The sequence below is a fragment of the Sciurus vulgaris genome (genome assembly GCF_902686455.1).
Source record: "Sciurus vulgaris genome assembly, chromosome: 1".
NCBI classification, from domain to species: domain Eukaryota; kingdom Metazoa; phylum Chordata; class Mammalia; order Rodentia; family Sciuridae; genus Sciurus; species Sciurus vulgaris.
The window spans coordinates 112,061,102-112,078,803 of NC_136461.1; the positions used below are offsets into that span (position 1 = coordinate 112,061,102).

Below are 17,702 nucleotides of genomic sequence, written 5' to 3' on the forward strand. Positions count from 1 at the left end.
TAATGCGGTGCTCCACAAGGAAGCTGCCTCTCTAGGAGTAGTGGCCTTCAGGTGGGATATATTCCCTGCTAGTGGGCAGAGGTGCCTCCACTTGTTGACCAATGGTCATCCAAAGGGGAACTAGGCTGCGGGCTGAGGCAAGGCCTGTTTGGGCCTGTGTCTGTGGTTTTACCGTCCTTGTGGGGAAACCTCACCGGCAGGGAAGACTCACCCGGTGGGGAGGTCTCGCTGGTCAGTTCCCCTCCCAGAGGTTCCCCTCAATTTACAGCTACTGCCTGGGCTGGGCTGCCTTCCTCTACAAAGTTCCCAGGGGCCCGGCCCTACCTCCTGGGCCTGGAAGCCTCACCCTTCGCAGATGAGTCTCCTTAGGCTGCCCCACCTGAGATAATCTGCCTGCAGTCCTGGAACCTTCGCTCTGCCCCTAAGTGTGTCTATGTGCGGCTCTTCCACCAAGAAGCCTCCTAGATCCTGGGACCCTGCTCTGCACCTAATCACCTGGCTATGCGGCCCCTCCTCTGAGCAGCCACCTGGGGCCCCGTACAATCGCTCTGAGTCCCAGAGACCTGCCCAGTATTCCGGTGCGGTCATCAGGAGTCCAAGCAACTCACTGCGCACCTCCTCCTCCCACCAACCGCCCGTAGCCCTGGGCAATCACTCCGAGTCGAAGTGACCCGCCCCGTTCCTCCTCCTCCTCCAGGTAACCCCCCGGGTGTTCAGGAGCGGTTGCTCTGAGTGGCTCTGAATCCACATGACCCGCTGCACGCCTCCTCTGGGCAGCCGCCCGGAGCTCTGGTGCGGCCACTCAAGACCAAGTGACCCACCACGCTTCTCCTCCAGGCAGCCCCCCTGTGTTCAGGAGCGGTCGCTTCAAGTCCAAACAACTCACCAATTGCCTCCTCCTCTGAGCAGCCACCTGGAGCTCTAATGCAGTCACTGGGAGTCCAAACGACCTGCCGCACTCCTCCTCCTCCTCCTCCTCCTACTCCTCCGGGCAGGCCCCGGGGTTCAGAAGTGGTCGCTCTGAGTCCAAACAGCTCGCCGCGCGGCTCCTCCTCTGGCAACCGCCTGTAGCTCTGGTGCAGTCACTACGAATCCAAGCGGCCACACTCCTCCTCCTCCTCCTCAGGGCAGGCCCCGGTGTTCTGAGTCCACACAGCTCTCCTCGCTGCTCCTCCCCTGGGCAGCCACCGGAGCCCCAGTGATTGCTCCGAGTCCCAGCGCTGTGCTGAGCGGCCTCCTCTACGACGCTCCCGGTTGTCCGAGTTCACTGCTCCAGCGGGGGGAGGGGTGTCTCTCCGGCAGCTCTACTTCACAAAGTTCCCTGCGTTCCGGGACGACCGCCCCATCCGGGACGCCTCCCCAACGGGAGAGACTCACCCGGCTCCCAAGTCTCTCAATATCTCCTCATTTGAATCCTGAGTCCTGGAGCAACATGAAATGCAGCCACCCTCTAGTCCGCCATCTTGAAACACTCCAGAAACTTTACTTCTATGTAACAAGTTGATTCCCTTGAATCAACTTGTCCTCATCCCTCTCACTTCCTGCTCTCTAGTCCCTATTAACCACCATTCTATTCTCAACTTCTTTTTTTTTTTTTTTACAATTTTTTAATTTATTTTTTTATTTAAAAAAAATTATTCTCAACCTCTACGAGATCAATTTTTTTATATTCCACATGAGTGAGATCAAGTGGTACTTGTCTTTCTGTGCATTATTTATTTTACTTAGAATAATGATTTTTAGTTTCATTCATATTGTAAATGTCAGGATTACATTCTTTTTTATGACTGACTAGCATTCTATGTTGTATATATGTACCACATTTTCTTAATCCATTTATCAGTTCATGGAAACCTTGGTTGTTTCCATTTCTTTTCTATTGTGAATAGTTCTGCAATAAACATGGGAGTGTAGATGTCTCTTCAACACACTGATCTCATTTCCTTTAAATATATATCTGTAGTGGCATTGTTGGATCATATGTCATATGGTAGTTTTAATTTTGAGGAACCTCCATACTGTTGTTTTTTTTTTTTTCTTTTTGCAGTGCTGGGGATTGAACCCAGGGCCTTGTGCTTGCGAGGCAAGTCCTCTACCAACTGAGCTATATCCCCAGTCCCTTACTGTTTTCAATAATGATTTATTAATTTACTTTTTTTCTGCTACCAGGGCACTTAACCACTGAGCTACATTCCCAGTCCTTTTTTAATATTTTATTTAGAGACAGGGTCTCGCTAAGTTGCTTAGGGCACTGTTAAATTGCTGAGGCTGGCCCAATTCTCCTGCCTCACCCTCCTGAGCCACACCTGGCAACTGTATTCATTTATATTCCCACCAAAAAGTGTACAAGGATTTTCTTTTCTCTATATCTTCACCAGCACATGTTATCCTTTGTCTTTTTGGTAATAACCATTTTTATAGGAGTGAGGAGATAGTTCATGTAGTTTTGATTTGCATTTCCTTGATGATTAGTCATATTGAGCATCTTTTTTCACATACTGGTTGGTTATTTGTTTATTTAGGTCTGTTGTCCCAACCCTCAACCCCCATTCTTTTGAGGCAAGGTCTCCCTATGTTGTATAGCTTGGTCTTAAACTTGTAGGTTCAAGCAGTCCTCTCTCCTCAGCCTCCCAAACAGCTGGGTGGTAGGAATGCACCACTGGGCCCAGCTTGGATTGCCCATTTTCAAATCAGGTTTATTTGCTATTGAATTGTTTGAGGTTCTTACACATTCTGAATATTAACCCCTTGTCAGATTAAAGTTTTCAAATATTTTCTCCCATTCTGTAGATTATCCTTCCATTCTGTTGATTTCACTCCGCTTTCCTGAGCAGAAGCTTTTTAGTTTGATTTGATCCTACTTCTCTATTTTTGCCTTTTTTCTCCTTGTGCTTTTGAAGTCTTATCCAAAAAATCTTGGCCAATTCCAGTGTCCACTGGCATTTTCCCTGTTTTCTTCTAGTAGTTTCATAGTTTCAAGTCTCATGTTTAAGCTTTCAGTTCATTTAAAGTTGATATTTGCAACACATTAGAGATAGAGGTCTTGTTTCATTCTTCTGCATATGGATATCCAATTTCCCACCACCATTCATTGAAATGACTGTTTTTTCTCTAATGTTTGTTCTTAGCACCTTTGTCAAAAGTTAGCAAACTGTGAATGTGTGGGTTTACTTCTAGTATCTCTATTCTGTTCCAGAGGTCTATGTGTTTGTTTTTATGCCAATACCATGCTGTTTTGATTGTTATAGCTTTGTAGTTTATTTTGAAGTCTGGTTGTATAATACCTCCTGCTTTGTTATTTTTGCTCAAGATGGCTTTGTCTATTCTGGGTTTTTTGTGGTTCCATACAAATTTTAGGATTTTTTTTTCTTTTCTTTTCTTTTCTTTTTTTTTTTTTTTTAGTTCTGCGAAGAATGACATTCGTATTTTGATAAGCATTGCATTAAATCTGTAGCTCACTTTGGGTAGTATGGACATTTCCGCTATATTGATTACTCCAATGAACATGGGAACACCAGATAGCTTTCTTTCTTTCTTTTTTTCTTTCTTTTTTTTTTGTATGTTCTCTTCCATTTTCTTCATCAATGTTTTATTTTCATTATAGAGATCTTTCACCTCTTCAGCAAAATTTATTCGTAGGGTGGTTTTTTTTTTTTTTTGGTAATTATTGTAAATGGGATTGCTTTCTTGATTTCTAATTCAGATAATTGGCTATTTGATATATAAAAGAGCAACTGACTTTTGTATGTTGACTTTGTATCCTGCAACTTTGCTGGATTTGTTTATTAGTTCTAAATTGCATAATTTTTAATCCCAGTTCAATCACTTTCAGGTTATGTGAATTTAGGCAACCCCCCCTAGTGATTTTTTCACCTGTAAATTCGAGTTATTGTGAAGATTAAATAAGATAATATACATAAATGATTTAATATAGTATCTGGCTTATAGTGTTAATAAGTTTTAATAAATATTTCTTTAACTAATTAAAACTAGATATAGATATAAAAGACATATGAAGTAAAGATTTTGTTTAAGCTATCTAAACACTCAAGAGGTAGACAGATGGGGAAGAATAATCTTATACAGTACAAGGGCAGCATAAAACAAGAGAATAGCATATCTTTACCACTTTTGTAGAGGAAGAAAGAAGGATGACTTGCATCTATAGCAACAGACACGGGTCCTTTATTGGCCACAGCTTCCTTCAGGGCATCTTCATCACCATAGGGAAGTTCCGTGTACTTTGAACATGTGGCAGCACGATTTTTTGAGTCATAACGGCACTTTTCATCCTGCAGAAAAGAAAAAAAAATGTATAATTCAGGTAAAAAGTATATTTAACTTCCTTTATAAATCACTAATATTCTGAGTCTGGGTTTCACATGTTTTTTTTTTTTTCTCTCTTACTCTCCCCCCCTCAACCCTCCCACCCCCCCCCCCCCCCCGATTTGCAGCACTACCCAGTGCTGAACCTATGGAACACTACTGCAGAGTTATGTTCCTAGCCCCTTTTTACTTTTTAATTTTGAGACAGGATCTGGCTAAGTTGCTTAGGACCTTGCTAAATTGCTGAGGCTGGCCTTGAACTTGAGATCCTCCTGCCTCAGCCTCCCAAGTTGCTGAAATTATAGTAATCCACCTATGCCCTGTGAAATATGTTTTCTTTGCTCACTTTAACCTTTTAAAGTGTCTGAGAATGCTTCTTATTTTAAAGAAAGAAAACCTAAATTGTCTGAGTCCTAACAGTTTCAGATTTCACCAATACAGAGGTAATATAGAATTATTCTATGGTTTTAAATTGTGAACATCTTCATACATGCAAAACTTGCCAAACAATGTCTCCTTAGACTTTTAGGTGTATTGTAGGATAATACTACACAGAGATCATAAACTTTAGATTGGAACCTTAAAGTTTTTTTGATGAAATAATGCCTGAAAAATGATCTGCAGTTAAAATGATGGTTTAAAAGAGCATATACTATGGACAACAGTATATTTTAAGTGGGAAAATGGAGGTTTCGAATTCATGGTTGTTGTACACACAACTCATTTTTTAAGTGCTTCACAGGAAAAGAGTTTGAGAGAAATGAACCAAAATAAAAGTAGTTAAGGTAGGATGTTTTTTAGTGATATTTCTCTTTTCTAAATTTTCTGCAATACGCCCATGACTTATTTAAAAAAAAATATGTAACAAGCTTACTAGGAAAAACAGAACATTATTGAGTTTCTTAGTAGGTAGAAGAATGATCTGGTCGATGGTATGAGAATAAGGTTGACTATGTGAGGCTCCAGAAAAAGAAAGTTTAAATATTAGGCAAATACACAAAGCATTTTTAGGATGGTTTGCTTAAAGCCTGTATAAGTTTAGGAAGACTCGGTGAACTACATTTTTAGGTGTTACCATTAGGTGTTACTATTACTTGCTGTTTAAAAACATTGTGCAACTGAGAAATTAAGAAGGTTACTGCATAAAGGATGGGGATGTAGTACAAGGTCCTGGGTTTGATTCCCAGCATCACTAAAAAGAAAAAACAAAAACCAAAATGGTTATTGCATAAGAAAGAGAAGTCTTGAGAACTTGAGGGTTCCTTATTGGAGTTCTCTTTCTTTGACACCCAACACTGCTTCTCAAGCAGTTGACTTGGTAGTGTAGTCAGTTCACAGATAACATGAGATCATGAGGCAGCACCAAAGTTTGCTTGTGACACACCATGGCTTTGTAGGGATAGGAAGCTTCTGAATCAATGCCATTGTTATCAATGATGTATTGGAAAGCCTCTGTCATGAAGCCACCATTGCAGCCTTTATTCCCATATTTTTCAGTTGAACAATCCACCAGATTCTGGGCACTGAGAGATATCAGATTTCCTGTTTTCAACTTCAGTTGTGCTTCTAGGGCTCCCACAGCACTGAAAGCCCAGCAAGCACCACAGGAACCCTAAAACAGAGAAAAAGTCACAAGACAATAATAGAAAGTCAGTAAGAATGGCTTCCATAGTACAAATTGGCAACTCCAGGTTGCTCTGTCAGTTAGCTCTGTCAGTTGTTTCCACGAAGGGATCCCCTACTTTAATTTCCTTCTCTCTTAGACAAAACAGGAATGAAGGCTAAATATTTGTTTGTCTTCTATGTAAGGACCAACCTTGATGGAGATTTACAAATGTCTGAGCTAAGGACATAATGGAATGAGTATTCACTGAGCATGTGCCAAATTTCACCTATCTTTACCTAAGAGGAAGGGAATAGATGCCCTCAGTAAAGTGATTTTGAGAGGAGATGTGATGATTTTCTTGCCTTAGGGTATCCTCCCTCCTGCCAAATAATGCCTAAAACCAAGACCTTTAATCCTAAATTAACATTTTATATTATTATCCCTATAAATTTTTTCAAAAGCTATTTTTTAAGGTGGTATAAACAAACAGAAAAACACAAATCTGCTTTTGTTAACAAAAAGTGTCGAGGGTACAGACTTTCATCATAATTGCTTCTCTTTCTCTCTTTTTTTCTCCTCCTTCCCTCTCTCTTTTCTCCCTCCTCCCTCCTTGATGTCTACCCAATATAAACAGATTGAAATTGCTTTGGGTTAAAGCTAATTTGGTCATTAAAATGCAAGCACACAGATAAAGGAGCTCATGCTCAGAGTTAACACCTAAAAATGTAGTTTACTGTGTCTTCCCAAACTTCTATTTTAAGAGAAGTTTGAATATGAAGTCCAAAACTAGTTGAAATGAAAATGTGGGAGAAATGAATGGGAGAAATACCATTTTCTTCTTGATAAATTTTTACATTCTTCATTTTTCACTAGCTGGGGCAACTGCTTAGAATACTCTGTTTCTTTTACCCTAACTTCTAAGGTGACACATATGTTCTACCCTTAGTTATCTATGACTAACTTAGGATTTTTGTAGCACTTTTATAAAACAAACTAAAGGAAAATACAACATAGGAACAACAATTTAACAAAACACACATTTCTTAGTTTTAACAACGTAAGCCTAATGAATTAACTTGATTGTACAATTTATAGGTCAGTCTAACTCTAGCTCTTCCCTCTCCTTCAACCTGAAATTCATAAGTTAGATGGACAGAAAAGCTTCTTGATTTGGGTTTTCTCACACTCATGGTACTTCTCAACCAAATGGCCTGATGGTAGGTCTAGTGCAGTCAGTGGATATCATGAGCACTAAGAGTTTGTCTGATAAATCTAATTATATAGTTCATAGTTTTTGTCTAAGATAGCTGTATTACTACTGGCGTTTGTGCTGTGGGAACAACAAATAGTAAGTGACCCTTGACTTCTGGGAGCTTAAATTTTAGTTGGGGAAATAGGAACAAAATTAACTAGGTCACATAAAAGACTTTGAGAGTCACTGCCAGTTTGTGCAACTAGACAGAAAGAGAGATCTCTTGAGGGGCAGAGGCTGGGATGGTAACACTCACCTGGTATTTGACTTCAGTAACACACCCCTTCTCTCTCCAGTCCAGAGAGTCTGGCAATTTCTGATTAGGGTTTGACTTATAAGTGCCATTTCTCTGCCATTGACTGGGAATTCTCAGGGAACTCATTAAAGACACCACTTCTTCACTGGTCTACGAAGCAAACAGATGTCCCCTTTTACTTAATCCTTCTTTTTAATATCCTATAAACTATAAATATGAATGTATTTTCAAACTGATAAAGATCACTAGTAGTAGTGACCAACATAGGTACTGCTGACCAGTAGGGTGAATCATCTGGGTTTTTGGTCTTGCACTTTACATTAGCATCCCAGTTAGTTAAGCACTTGCATTGGAAAGAAGAAAAAGAAAATGATAAAAACTGGAAGTTACAGAAGTCTTAGTTTTGGTTCAAACTAAGGCATAATTTTATAAAAATGCTGTCCAAAAAGTGGGCCAAATTGGTTTTTCTTGTGAGAAAGCATTATAAAGGAAAATTCCTGCATTTAAATAGGAATTTGGTCTATCAAGGGTGTCCTTCCAAAAAGTATTGTGATTCTTAATTCTGACCAAAATGGTAGTCTTCTAAGGTAGAACAGAAGCTAAAAACTAATGGGAGGGCAGGGGAGGTAACTCAGAGTGCCTACTTAGTATGCACAGGGCCCTGGGTTTGGTCCTCAGCACCACAAAATATAAAAAATAAAAATCTAATAGGAGATTATTTGTGATATTAAGTTCTCACATGCTCCCACTAAGAAAGCAAGGGATCATATTAAATAGTCAATTTAGACTTTCATAAATATGTTAAGTTACTAAAGAGACTGAACAATCTTTAGAAAACGCTTTCTAGAATCCATAAAAAAAAAAAAAAAGCCATAGTGGTCTGGGGTTGTAGCTCAGTGGTGAGTGCTTGCCTAGCATGGGTGAGGCACTGGTTTCTATCCTTAGCACCACATAAAAAACAAATAAATAAAAAAAAAGGTTAAATTCTTTTTGTTTTAAAGGTTAAATTATTTTTATGGTTATATAACTATACAACCCATAAAATTTTATTAAAGATCACCAATCAGTGCACTTAAAATGAACAATTTTTATGTAATATAAGTGGTTCCTAAATACAACTGCTAAAAATATTGATTAACCTCTCGCAAGACTGACCAAGAATTTTTAAAAAAGAAGAAGTTTATGAAGGAAAGAGGGCTATCAGCAAGAGCCTACAGTCATTAAAAGGAAAAGAAAATACTATATATAAATAATTATGCCAATAAAATCAATTATTTAGATGAAAGGAAAATTCCATGAAAAAACAAATTTTAACAAAACTGACACATGAAGAAAACCTCAACAGTCCTATATTTATTAAACAAATTAAATTTGTAATTTTAAAAACCCTCTGCAAAGGAAATTGATAGCTCCAAAGGGCTTCATTGATAAATTCTGTAAAAAATTTTAAGGAAAAAAAACCCACCAAAATTACACAAACTCTATGAAAATATAGAAGAGGAAGGTATACATCCCAACTTATCTTGAGGTCAGTAATATAAACTTCATACCTAAATCTGACTAAGCCATTAGAAAAAAAGAATATTGCAATTTTCCATGAACTTATCAAAAGCCCTTACAAAATACTAAATTGAATCTTAAAATATATAAAAAGGATAATGCATCATGACCAAATCATAGTTATCCCTGAAATGCAAGATGAGCCTAATATTTGAAAATCAACATATTTCATTCCCCATGTTATCACAAAAAAATGAGAAAAATGATATAATCAATAGAAGAAGGAAAAGCATCAGACAAAATTCACCACTCATTCATTCACTGTAAATTAGAAATAGAAAGGAAATTATTCAGTCTCATAAAGTGCATGTAAGAAAATCTACACCTGATATAATATAGTAAAATATCAAAGATTTTCCTTCTAAGATTGACAAGGTAAGATTTCTGTTCTCTTTTCTATTCAGCATTGTACTGGAAAGAAAAATAAGAATTGAAATAAATACATGAAATAAGAAGGTTAAAGTCTTAAAAAAAGAAAGAAAGAAAGAAAAAATCATAGCAGTCTGTGAGTTTAAAATTCTTCTAAAGAAGAACTTGGTTACCGAGAGTGGTCAAAGTAGTACTAAATAAGGAATGTCTGTACAAATTCCTATGTCCTTAAATTTTACTGTTTTCAAACTTTGAATGCATGTGACTATATCTCTTTGGCACTTTTTTTGTTGTTGTTGAAGATTTATTAACAGCTACTACAAACAGTAAGCTAGCTCAATGAGATTACCAAGTATGAAATCAACATACAAAAATCAGTAGTTTACATATATTCATACAACCTTTTGGAAGGTTTAATGGAAGAAAAGATTTCATATATAATAGTAACAAAAATATGTTTGTCAATAAAAATGTGAAATCTATTAAAAAATTAAAATACCACTGAAGGCAAAAAAAAAATAGCCTTTCTACAAATAGGACCATATTATTGTGTAAATTAATTTGTAAATTTAACAAAATCTCAATGAGAACTTAACAATTTTAAACTATATCACCTGATGCTAAATTTAGTGGAAAAAAAAATAAAAATGGAAGTGGAACCAGCACTAAAACTCTTTTGCACCTGTTTTTTTTTTTTTTTTTTAACAGAGCTGGAGATTGAATCAAGGGCCTCATGCATGCTGTGCAAGAGCTCTACCACTGAGCTACACATCCAGCCCTGGCTATACTTGCCGTTGTGATTGTTTACCTTCAAATTGCTTTTGGACAGACAAATTCTGCTTATCTGCACATGAAAGTAGGGTTATTTGTAATTTACCTACCATGTCTCCCAGGTGGTTCATGCCTAGATCATATGAATGCATTCCCATTGAATGCTCCAGGTTGTGAAGCATCACAAACTTGAGATTCTTTTCCCAGATGAGGCGTCGTGCTGCTTCTTCATTCTAAAATACAAGGAAAAGAACATAGTTATACTGCATCCTGGACAAATAAGTGTTCAATAATGAAAACAGAATTTTACAAATCATTATACTAAATGTGGGTCTGTTGAGGAGCACACAAATAAATATATTCAACATAATTGTTAAAATGACTTAATCATAATTCTTGTTTTTATGATTATTAATATTATCTTGTGGTTTACATTATGAATTTCTCCTTAATAAAATGAAAATGTTGTTTCTGAAAACTGTTGTTTTTTGAAAAATATCCTTTATAAGATATTTTTATCCTAAGTGGTAAATATTCTTAAATGGTAATATCCTTGAGTGGTAAACTCTATTTTATTTTTTTTATCTATGGATCTTTATTTTATTTATTTATTCACAGCACTGAGAATTGAACCTAGTACCTCACACATACTAGGCAAGTGCTCTACCACTGAGCCACAACCCCAACCCATCACTTAATCTTTATAAAATATTTTTTTTTACTCTCATTCTTGAAAACAAGTTTAGCTGATTATAAATTTCTAGCTACTTCAGCTATTTGAAGATATTTTCCCATTGTCTTCTGGTATCTATTGTTGCAAATGAAAGGTCTGTTATTCTAATAATCGTACCTCTGTTTTTGTTTTTGTTTTTTTGTTAATGGACACAATACCTTTATTTTATTTATTTTTATGTGGTGTGAAGATCGAACCCAGTGGCTCACACTTGCTAGGCAAGCTTTAAGCCCCTGAGCTACAGATACAGCCCCAACCTCTATTTTTAACTCTGGTAGTTTTTGTGATTTTTCTCTTTCTTCTGGGTCTGGTCGTGGGCTTCTTCATTTACCTTCTGCTGGGTATTCTTGATTTGACGACTTGGGACTTTTTATCATATCTGGAATTTCTCAACCAGTATCTTTTCATTTATTTCTTCTCTACCATTCCATTTAGTTCTCTTCAAAAACATCCATCAGATGTATTTTGGAGCCTCAAATTCTCTTTTATCTCTCTTTCTTGAATTTTCTTAGATTTTTTTTTTTTTTTTTTTTTTTTTTTAATTTCTGTGAGCTGCTTCCTGGGTGAATGTCTCAGTATTGTCTTTCAGATTACTGATTCTATCCATCTGTTTCCATTCTGGAGTTTATCTCATTGATTGAGAATTTTCATTCTAAATAACTTTTTTTTTTTCATTTCTAAGACTTCTCATTTATTTCATAATTTAATGTTTATTAGTATGGTTGTTTTTTTCTTTTACAAATAGTTTTAAAAAGTGATTTTTGGTTCTAGTATTTAAATTGTTATTTTTGTTTTTGTTTTTGGTGGTAGTGCTAGGGGTTGAACCCAGGGCCTCATGCATGTTAGGTAGTTACATCCCCAGCCCTAGTTCTATTATTTTAATTTTATCCAGAGTGAATTGATAAGCTGACTATTGGTTTTCCTGGCCTCCAGGAGATTCACATACATAGAATAAAATATGCATAAAATACAATATACAATGTACTTCCTAGAATAGGTGACATCCTTCACCATCACCAAAGCCAGAATAAGCTATAGTCCTAGTAAGCGGTCAGTAATACCTGTTATGCCTCATTTCATTGAGTAGGGTAAACCCAAGGCCAGAACTGATTTTAGGCAGTAAGTCTGGATGCAGCTCCGTCTCATTTGGCACATGTTTTTGTTGTTGTCTCCTTCCTACCTTCCTTCCTTCTTTCCTTCCTCTCTCTCTCTCTCTCCCTCCCTCCCTCCCTCCTCCAGCCCCCACATGTGCGCACTTTACCACTGGGCTATATCCCCACTCCTTTTTATTTTTGATTTTCTGACAGTGTCTCTCTAAGTTGCTCAGGGCCTCACGAAATTGCTGAGGTGGTCCTCAAACTTGGAATCCTCCTGCCTCAGCCTCCTGAGATGCTCAGTTTGTCACCTTTAGATTACTTATAATTCCTAATAAAATTTAAATGCTACGTAAATGTTTTACTGTGATATTCAGAGAATAATGATAATGGGGGAATGTTTGCATATATTCATGGTAGATGAAATTTTAAAAAATATTTTTTATTTAAGTTTGTTTGAATCTGTGGACATAAAACCTTTGGCTATGGAGGGCCATCTCTACTGAAATCTATAAAAACATTGATTAAAGAAAACTGAGGGTGGGGCTGGGGAGATAGCTCAGTTGGTAGAGTGCTTGCCTTGCAAGTACAAGGTCCTGAGTTCAATCCCCAGCACCGCAAAAAAAAACAAAAAAAAAACCTGAGGGTAACAGATAAAGGAAAGACGATATATTCATGGGTTGGAAGAATTATATTATTTGAATATTCATACTACTCAGAAGAATCTAGAGATATCAATCTAGAGGTAGCAGTTCTTACCAAATTCCAGTGTCACTCTTCACAGAAATAAAAAAGCAGTCCTAAAAATTCATATGGTCAAAGGATACAAAGTTCAGTTAGACAGGGGGAATAAATTCTAGTGATCTCATGCACAGCATGATAACTATGATAAGATATTATATATTTCAAAACTGCTAAAAGTAGATCTTCAAATATTCTTACCATAAAGGAGATAAGTACATGAGATGAGGGATATTTTAAATAGCATGATTTAATCATTCTACAATGTATACAAGTATCATAACACCACATTGTAAAACATAAATATCATCATTTGTTAATAGTAAATGAATAAAAGGAGGGAGGGGGAAATGTAGGAGAGTGATATTGGCCAAATTATATTGTCATATTATGGGCATGTACAAATATGTAACAACAAATCCCACCATTATATACACATATAATGCACCCATTAAAAATGCAGGAAAAAACAGTAAATGAAAAAGTAAAAAGAGAACTTAGAATGCATGACCTACTAAGAGTATCATTTTTATACAAAGCAATACATCAAATAAATATCCTAACTTACAGAAATGTTGCATATTTATAGGACTTAGTTATTTGAAGCAATACAACTAAGATTCTAAAATAAATCAACAAATATGCTTTGAAATGTAAACAAAAGTACAAAGTGGGAAGTGAGAGTTAGGAAACATTTACTAGCAATTCTAAGTGCCAGAAACTGGGTAATTGCAGTTTTTAGAACTTTTTGTTCCTCAAACATACCAAACATACTTCTTCCTCAGAACTTTGCATTTATTTTCCCATGACTTGAAACCTTCACTCCAATATCTATTTTGCTTGCTCCCTGGCTTCTATATCACGTTATTTGTGAGGATTTCCCTCACCATCCTAAACACATATCACTGTCACCACCCAAGTTCCCTTCAAATCCCCCATGCCTTGCTTTATTTTTCTCTCTGCACTTATCACCATGTAACATACCATATATCTGCTTGTTTATTTACTTATTTCTTGTCTCTCCCACTATAATATAAGCTCCATAATAACAGAAATTTCAGTTTGGTTCCTGCTGTATACTACCAAAAAGAGTATCTGGCAAGAAGTAATTGCATAATATTTATGGGAAACATGGTTTGTAAAGAACATAACTTTGAAAGGGAGAAAATGGGATACTTGTATAAAAGCATTTTGCTCAAATGACAATCCCATCTACCTTTTCTTTGTATTGTTTGCCATAAGTTTTCTTCCAGAGATCCCAGTGGTGATCCAGGGCAGGATCTTTATGCAGCTGTGCCATTGCAGAGGCATACACCAGGGTCAAACAAACCAGCCATTTCATTCTGTTTAAGGGAAGCCTCTGTGTTAGCTACATATGTTGTGACCATATATTTTCAAAACAGAAAATAGCAATGCAGAGTCTACCAAAGGAACACACTCATATAAATCAAAATTATACAGGCAACTTCCTGCAGTATACAGTCAGAAGGAATACATGTAGAATTATGTCTGAAATACTAGTTCAAATGCTTAGTTGCACTTTAAAAAGTGATTCTCAGAAATTCCCCAATATCTGATAAACCAAACACACTTAGGGGTTAAAAAGCAGGGAATTTTTAGGATTTCCCAACAAAACTAATCAAGACAAAATTTTTCTCTTCCTTTCCAAAACAGATAAAAAATCATGCTTAAGAGGAGGATAAGGGCTGAACACAGTGGTGCACGCCTATGATCCCAGCAGCTCAGGAGGCTGAGGCAGGAGGATTACAAATTCAAAGCCAGCTTCAGCAACTTAGTGAGGCCCTAAGCAACCCAAAGAGACCTTGCCTCTAAATAAATTATAAAAAAGAGCAGGGGATGTGGCTCTTAAGTACCCCTGGGTTAGATTCCTGGTACCAAACACGAAAGAACCAAACAGAAAAGCAAAACAAAAAGAAGAGGATAAGGGCTGTGTGTGTAGCTCAGTAATAGAGTGCCTGCCTAGCTGCCAAGCATGTTCAAGGCTCTGATTAGATCCCCAGCGCAACAAGGAAAAAAAAAAAAAAGGCTACACCTCAAAAAATTAATTTATCTTCTAAATTTTTGAATACATGAGCTCATCTTAACTTCTCTATTTAAATATCCACAACCCAACCCAGTGTATATCTGTATCAAAACTTCAGATGGTATACCATTAATGTGTACAACTTGTATGTTTTTAGTATCAGTTAAAAATACATTTAATTAAATAAGTCAGGCAGGAGGATCACCAAGTTCAAAGCCAGCCTCAGCAACTTAGTGAGGCCCTAAGCAACTTAGTGAGACCCTGTCTCTAAATAAAATATTAAAAAGACTGGGAATGACTGGGTGCAGTCACCTGTAATCCCAGAGGCTCAGGAGGCTGAGGCAGGAGGATCATGAGTTCAAAGCCAGCCTTAGCAAAAATGAGGACCTAAGCAACTCAGTGAGACCCTGTATCTAAATAAAATACAGAATAGTGCTGGGGATGTGGCTCAGTGGTCCAGTGTCCTGAATTCAACAGCCCCCATAACCCCCCCACAAAAAAAGACTGGGGATGTGGCCAGTGTTTGAGCACCCCTAGGTTCAATCCTTGGTAGCTAAATAAATAAGTAAACAAAATACTCAAAACCTTTAGAGATAGTTAAAAGAGCTCTCCCATCTATTGGTTTCACATCCTCAGGGCATTTTCCTTTTTTAACTTTTTCAACAATCAAATATCTATTTCAAAGAAGTAATTATGTACTCTTTAAAACACTATTACTGTATTTAATTCAAAGAACTTTAACAAATTCAGTGATTAACTGCCTCAAACTGGATTCTACTTTATTTCTTTTCTTTTTAAATTCAAAACAGTTGGAATTTTAACCACGTGAACCTTCAAATTTTATTACACAAAGAAAACTAGGTTTTAGATTCAAGCTTGGATGTCCAAGCAAATATTAACTTCAAAACCAGATTATTTTACATCCAGAAAGACCAGAGGCTGAGCAACATGGTTTTTTAGTTTACTTCCTGAAACCAAAGATTTAAAATCAGGCAGAGCAAACTAAAGAGCAAACTAAAAACATAAACGGGAGTGTTCAAAGACCAAATGGGAGAAAAAGAACAGACTACATACCTGATAGAATCAGCAGGTGCTCCCAATAGTAAGAATTCTTGAATTGATGTGATTGCTCCAGAGATTTCAAAGGTAGCAAGGAGACTTCAGTTAATTGACTTTAAACAGAAATTGGAACTTGTCACATGATACATCCACACTGAGGAAGTAAACTTTGATTTCAGTTTCATTTAAAAAATCTTATAAGATCAACTACCTCTAGCCTGCTCCCTATGGTCTTGGGAACAAAATGGGAAGAAAGCTATCAAGAAGAGCCTGAGGCTGGGGATATAGCTCAGTTGGTAGAATGCTTACCTTGGGAGCATAAGGGCCTGGGTTCAATCCCCAGCACTACAAAAAAAAATGAGCCCCAATAAAGGAGGTCAATAAAACAAAACTCAGTAAAGTAAGAAAAGCAGTACAAATTTACCCTTTATTTTTTGTTCATGTCAACTTTTCCACATGAATTTTTGAATCCGTTACCAAGTTCCCTGAAAAATTCTGACAAGTAATATGTTTGAGAAGTCTGAACATAATCACAGTATTGAATCTTCTCATTTGTAGTAGACATTTTCATGTTTGTGGCCATCTAGATTTTTCTTTTAAAGATATTTTATTATGGAAAAATGTAAGCATATGTAAAAGTAGAGATAATGGCATAATGAACCTCCATGAAACCATATTTTATTTCAATAATTATCAATACATGACAATTTATATTTATTTATACTCTATTCAGATTATTTTGAAATAAATCCTAGATACCATATCATTTCATATGTGAATGTTCTCATACATGTGTGTCTCTAAAGGTTAATTTTGTTTTTCAAAGAGCCTCAAACATGATAGGCAAGTACTCTTTAACTGAGCTACATTCCCCAGAGCCTCTAACAGTTAAAGACTATTAAATTTAATCACAATAACATTATCAGATCTAAAATAAATGAACAACAAATTCTTTTCTTTTCTGTTCTTTCTTTCTTTCTTTTCTTTTTTTTTTTTTTTTTCTTTTGTACCTGGAATTGAACCCACGGTCAGTAAATCACAGAGCTATATCCCCGGACTTTTTATTTTTTATTTTGAGACTGGGTCTCACTAAGTTGCATAGGGCCTTGCTAAATTGCTGAGACTGATTTGGAACAAATTTCCTGCCTCTGCCTCCCAAATTGCTTGCATTACAGGTGTGAGCCACCACACCCAGCTGTCTCTCTTTTGAAACATGGTAAATATCTCAGTTCTCTAAGATACCAACAAAGCACTCAATTTATCCTGTAATATTTCAGAATAACAATAACAAAGCTGCCATCAATAAAATTACTGAGAACAATTTTCAGATTCTATATCCCATTAAGGATGTAAGTCAATAACTATGCTTTAAAGTCACTTAGAATAGTTTCTTGTACATTTATGCCACACCTCTATACACAGGTCATTTTGTTTCCTTTTTATTTTGGATTTTTAGGAATTCTTTTACATGTTGTAACTTTATTTTATTATTTTATTTTTTGGTTTTTGGTACAGGGTTGGAATCCAGGAATGCTCAACCACTGAGCTACATCCCCAGCCCTTTTTATTTTTTTTTTATTTTAAGACAGGGTCTCACTGAGTTGCTTAGAGCCTAGATAAATTGCTGTGATTGATCTCGAATTTGTGATCCTCCAGCCTTAGGCTCCCTAGCCACTGGGATTATAGGCATGCGCCACCGCGCCCAGCATTAATTTTATAATTTTGTAAGACATTTATATAGACCTTAATAAAAATCAGCAAAATAAGGTATATTCAAAGAAGTTTTATCTGTATTTCCATCCTCTCTGCACCTTTCCCTTTCTCCTTTGATAACCTTTAAAATATTCTTCTTTCCATTAAAAAATACAAATATGCATATGTATTAATATCC

The 17,702-nt window shown here is 36.6% G+C and overlaps 2 protein-coding genes across 5 annotated transcripts in view; one reads left to right on the forward strand and one right to left on the reverse strand.

Annotated features, from left to right (window-relative positions):
* LOC306642234 (uncharacterized protein) overlaps positions 1-10,243 on the forward strand; it is a gene marked incomplete at its 5' end in the record, with an annotated part of 157,587 nt that extends 147,344 nt beyond the window's left edge. For all 4 annotated transcript variants that reach the window (XR_013758428.1, XR_013758441.1, XR_013758442.1 and 1 more), the window contains one exon: positions 10,078-10,243. The remainder of the gene's footprint in view (positions 1-10,077) is intronic.
* Positions 1-15,985, reverse strand: part of CTSS (cathepsin S) — a 32,497-nt gene extending 16,512 nt beyond the window's left edge. Inside the window, exons 1-6 of the mRNA XM_079107727.1 lie at positions 15,827-15,985; positions 13,925-14,051; positions 10,251-10,373; positions 7,441-7,590; positions 5,711-5,938; positions 4,127-4,292 (exon numbers count right to left, since the gene is read on the reverse strand). Coding sequence (XP_078963853.1) covers positions 4,127-4,292; positions 5,711-5,938; positions 7,441-7,590; positions 10,251-10,373; positions 13,925-14,050 — 793 coding nt within the window. The 5' untranslated portion in view covers position 14,051; positions 15,827-15,985. The remainder of the gene's footprint in view (positions 1-4,126; positions 4,293-5,710; positions 5,939-7,440; positions 7,591-10,250; positions 10,374-13,924; positions 14,052-15,826) is intronic.
* Positions 15,986-17,702: the final 1,717 nt, after the last annotated feature.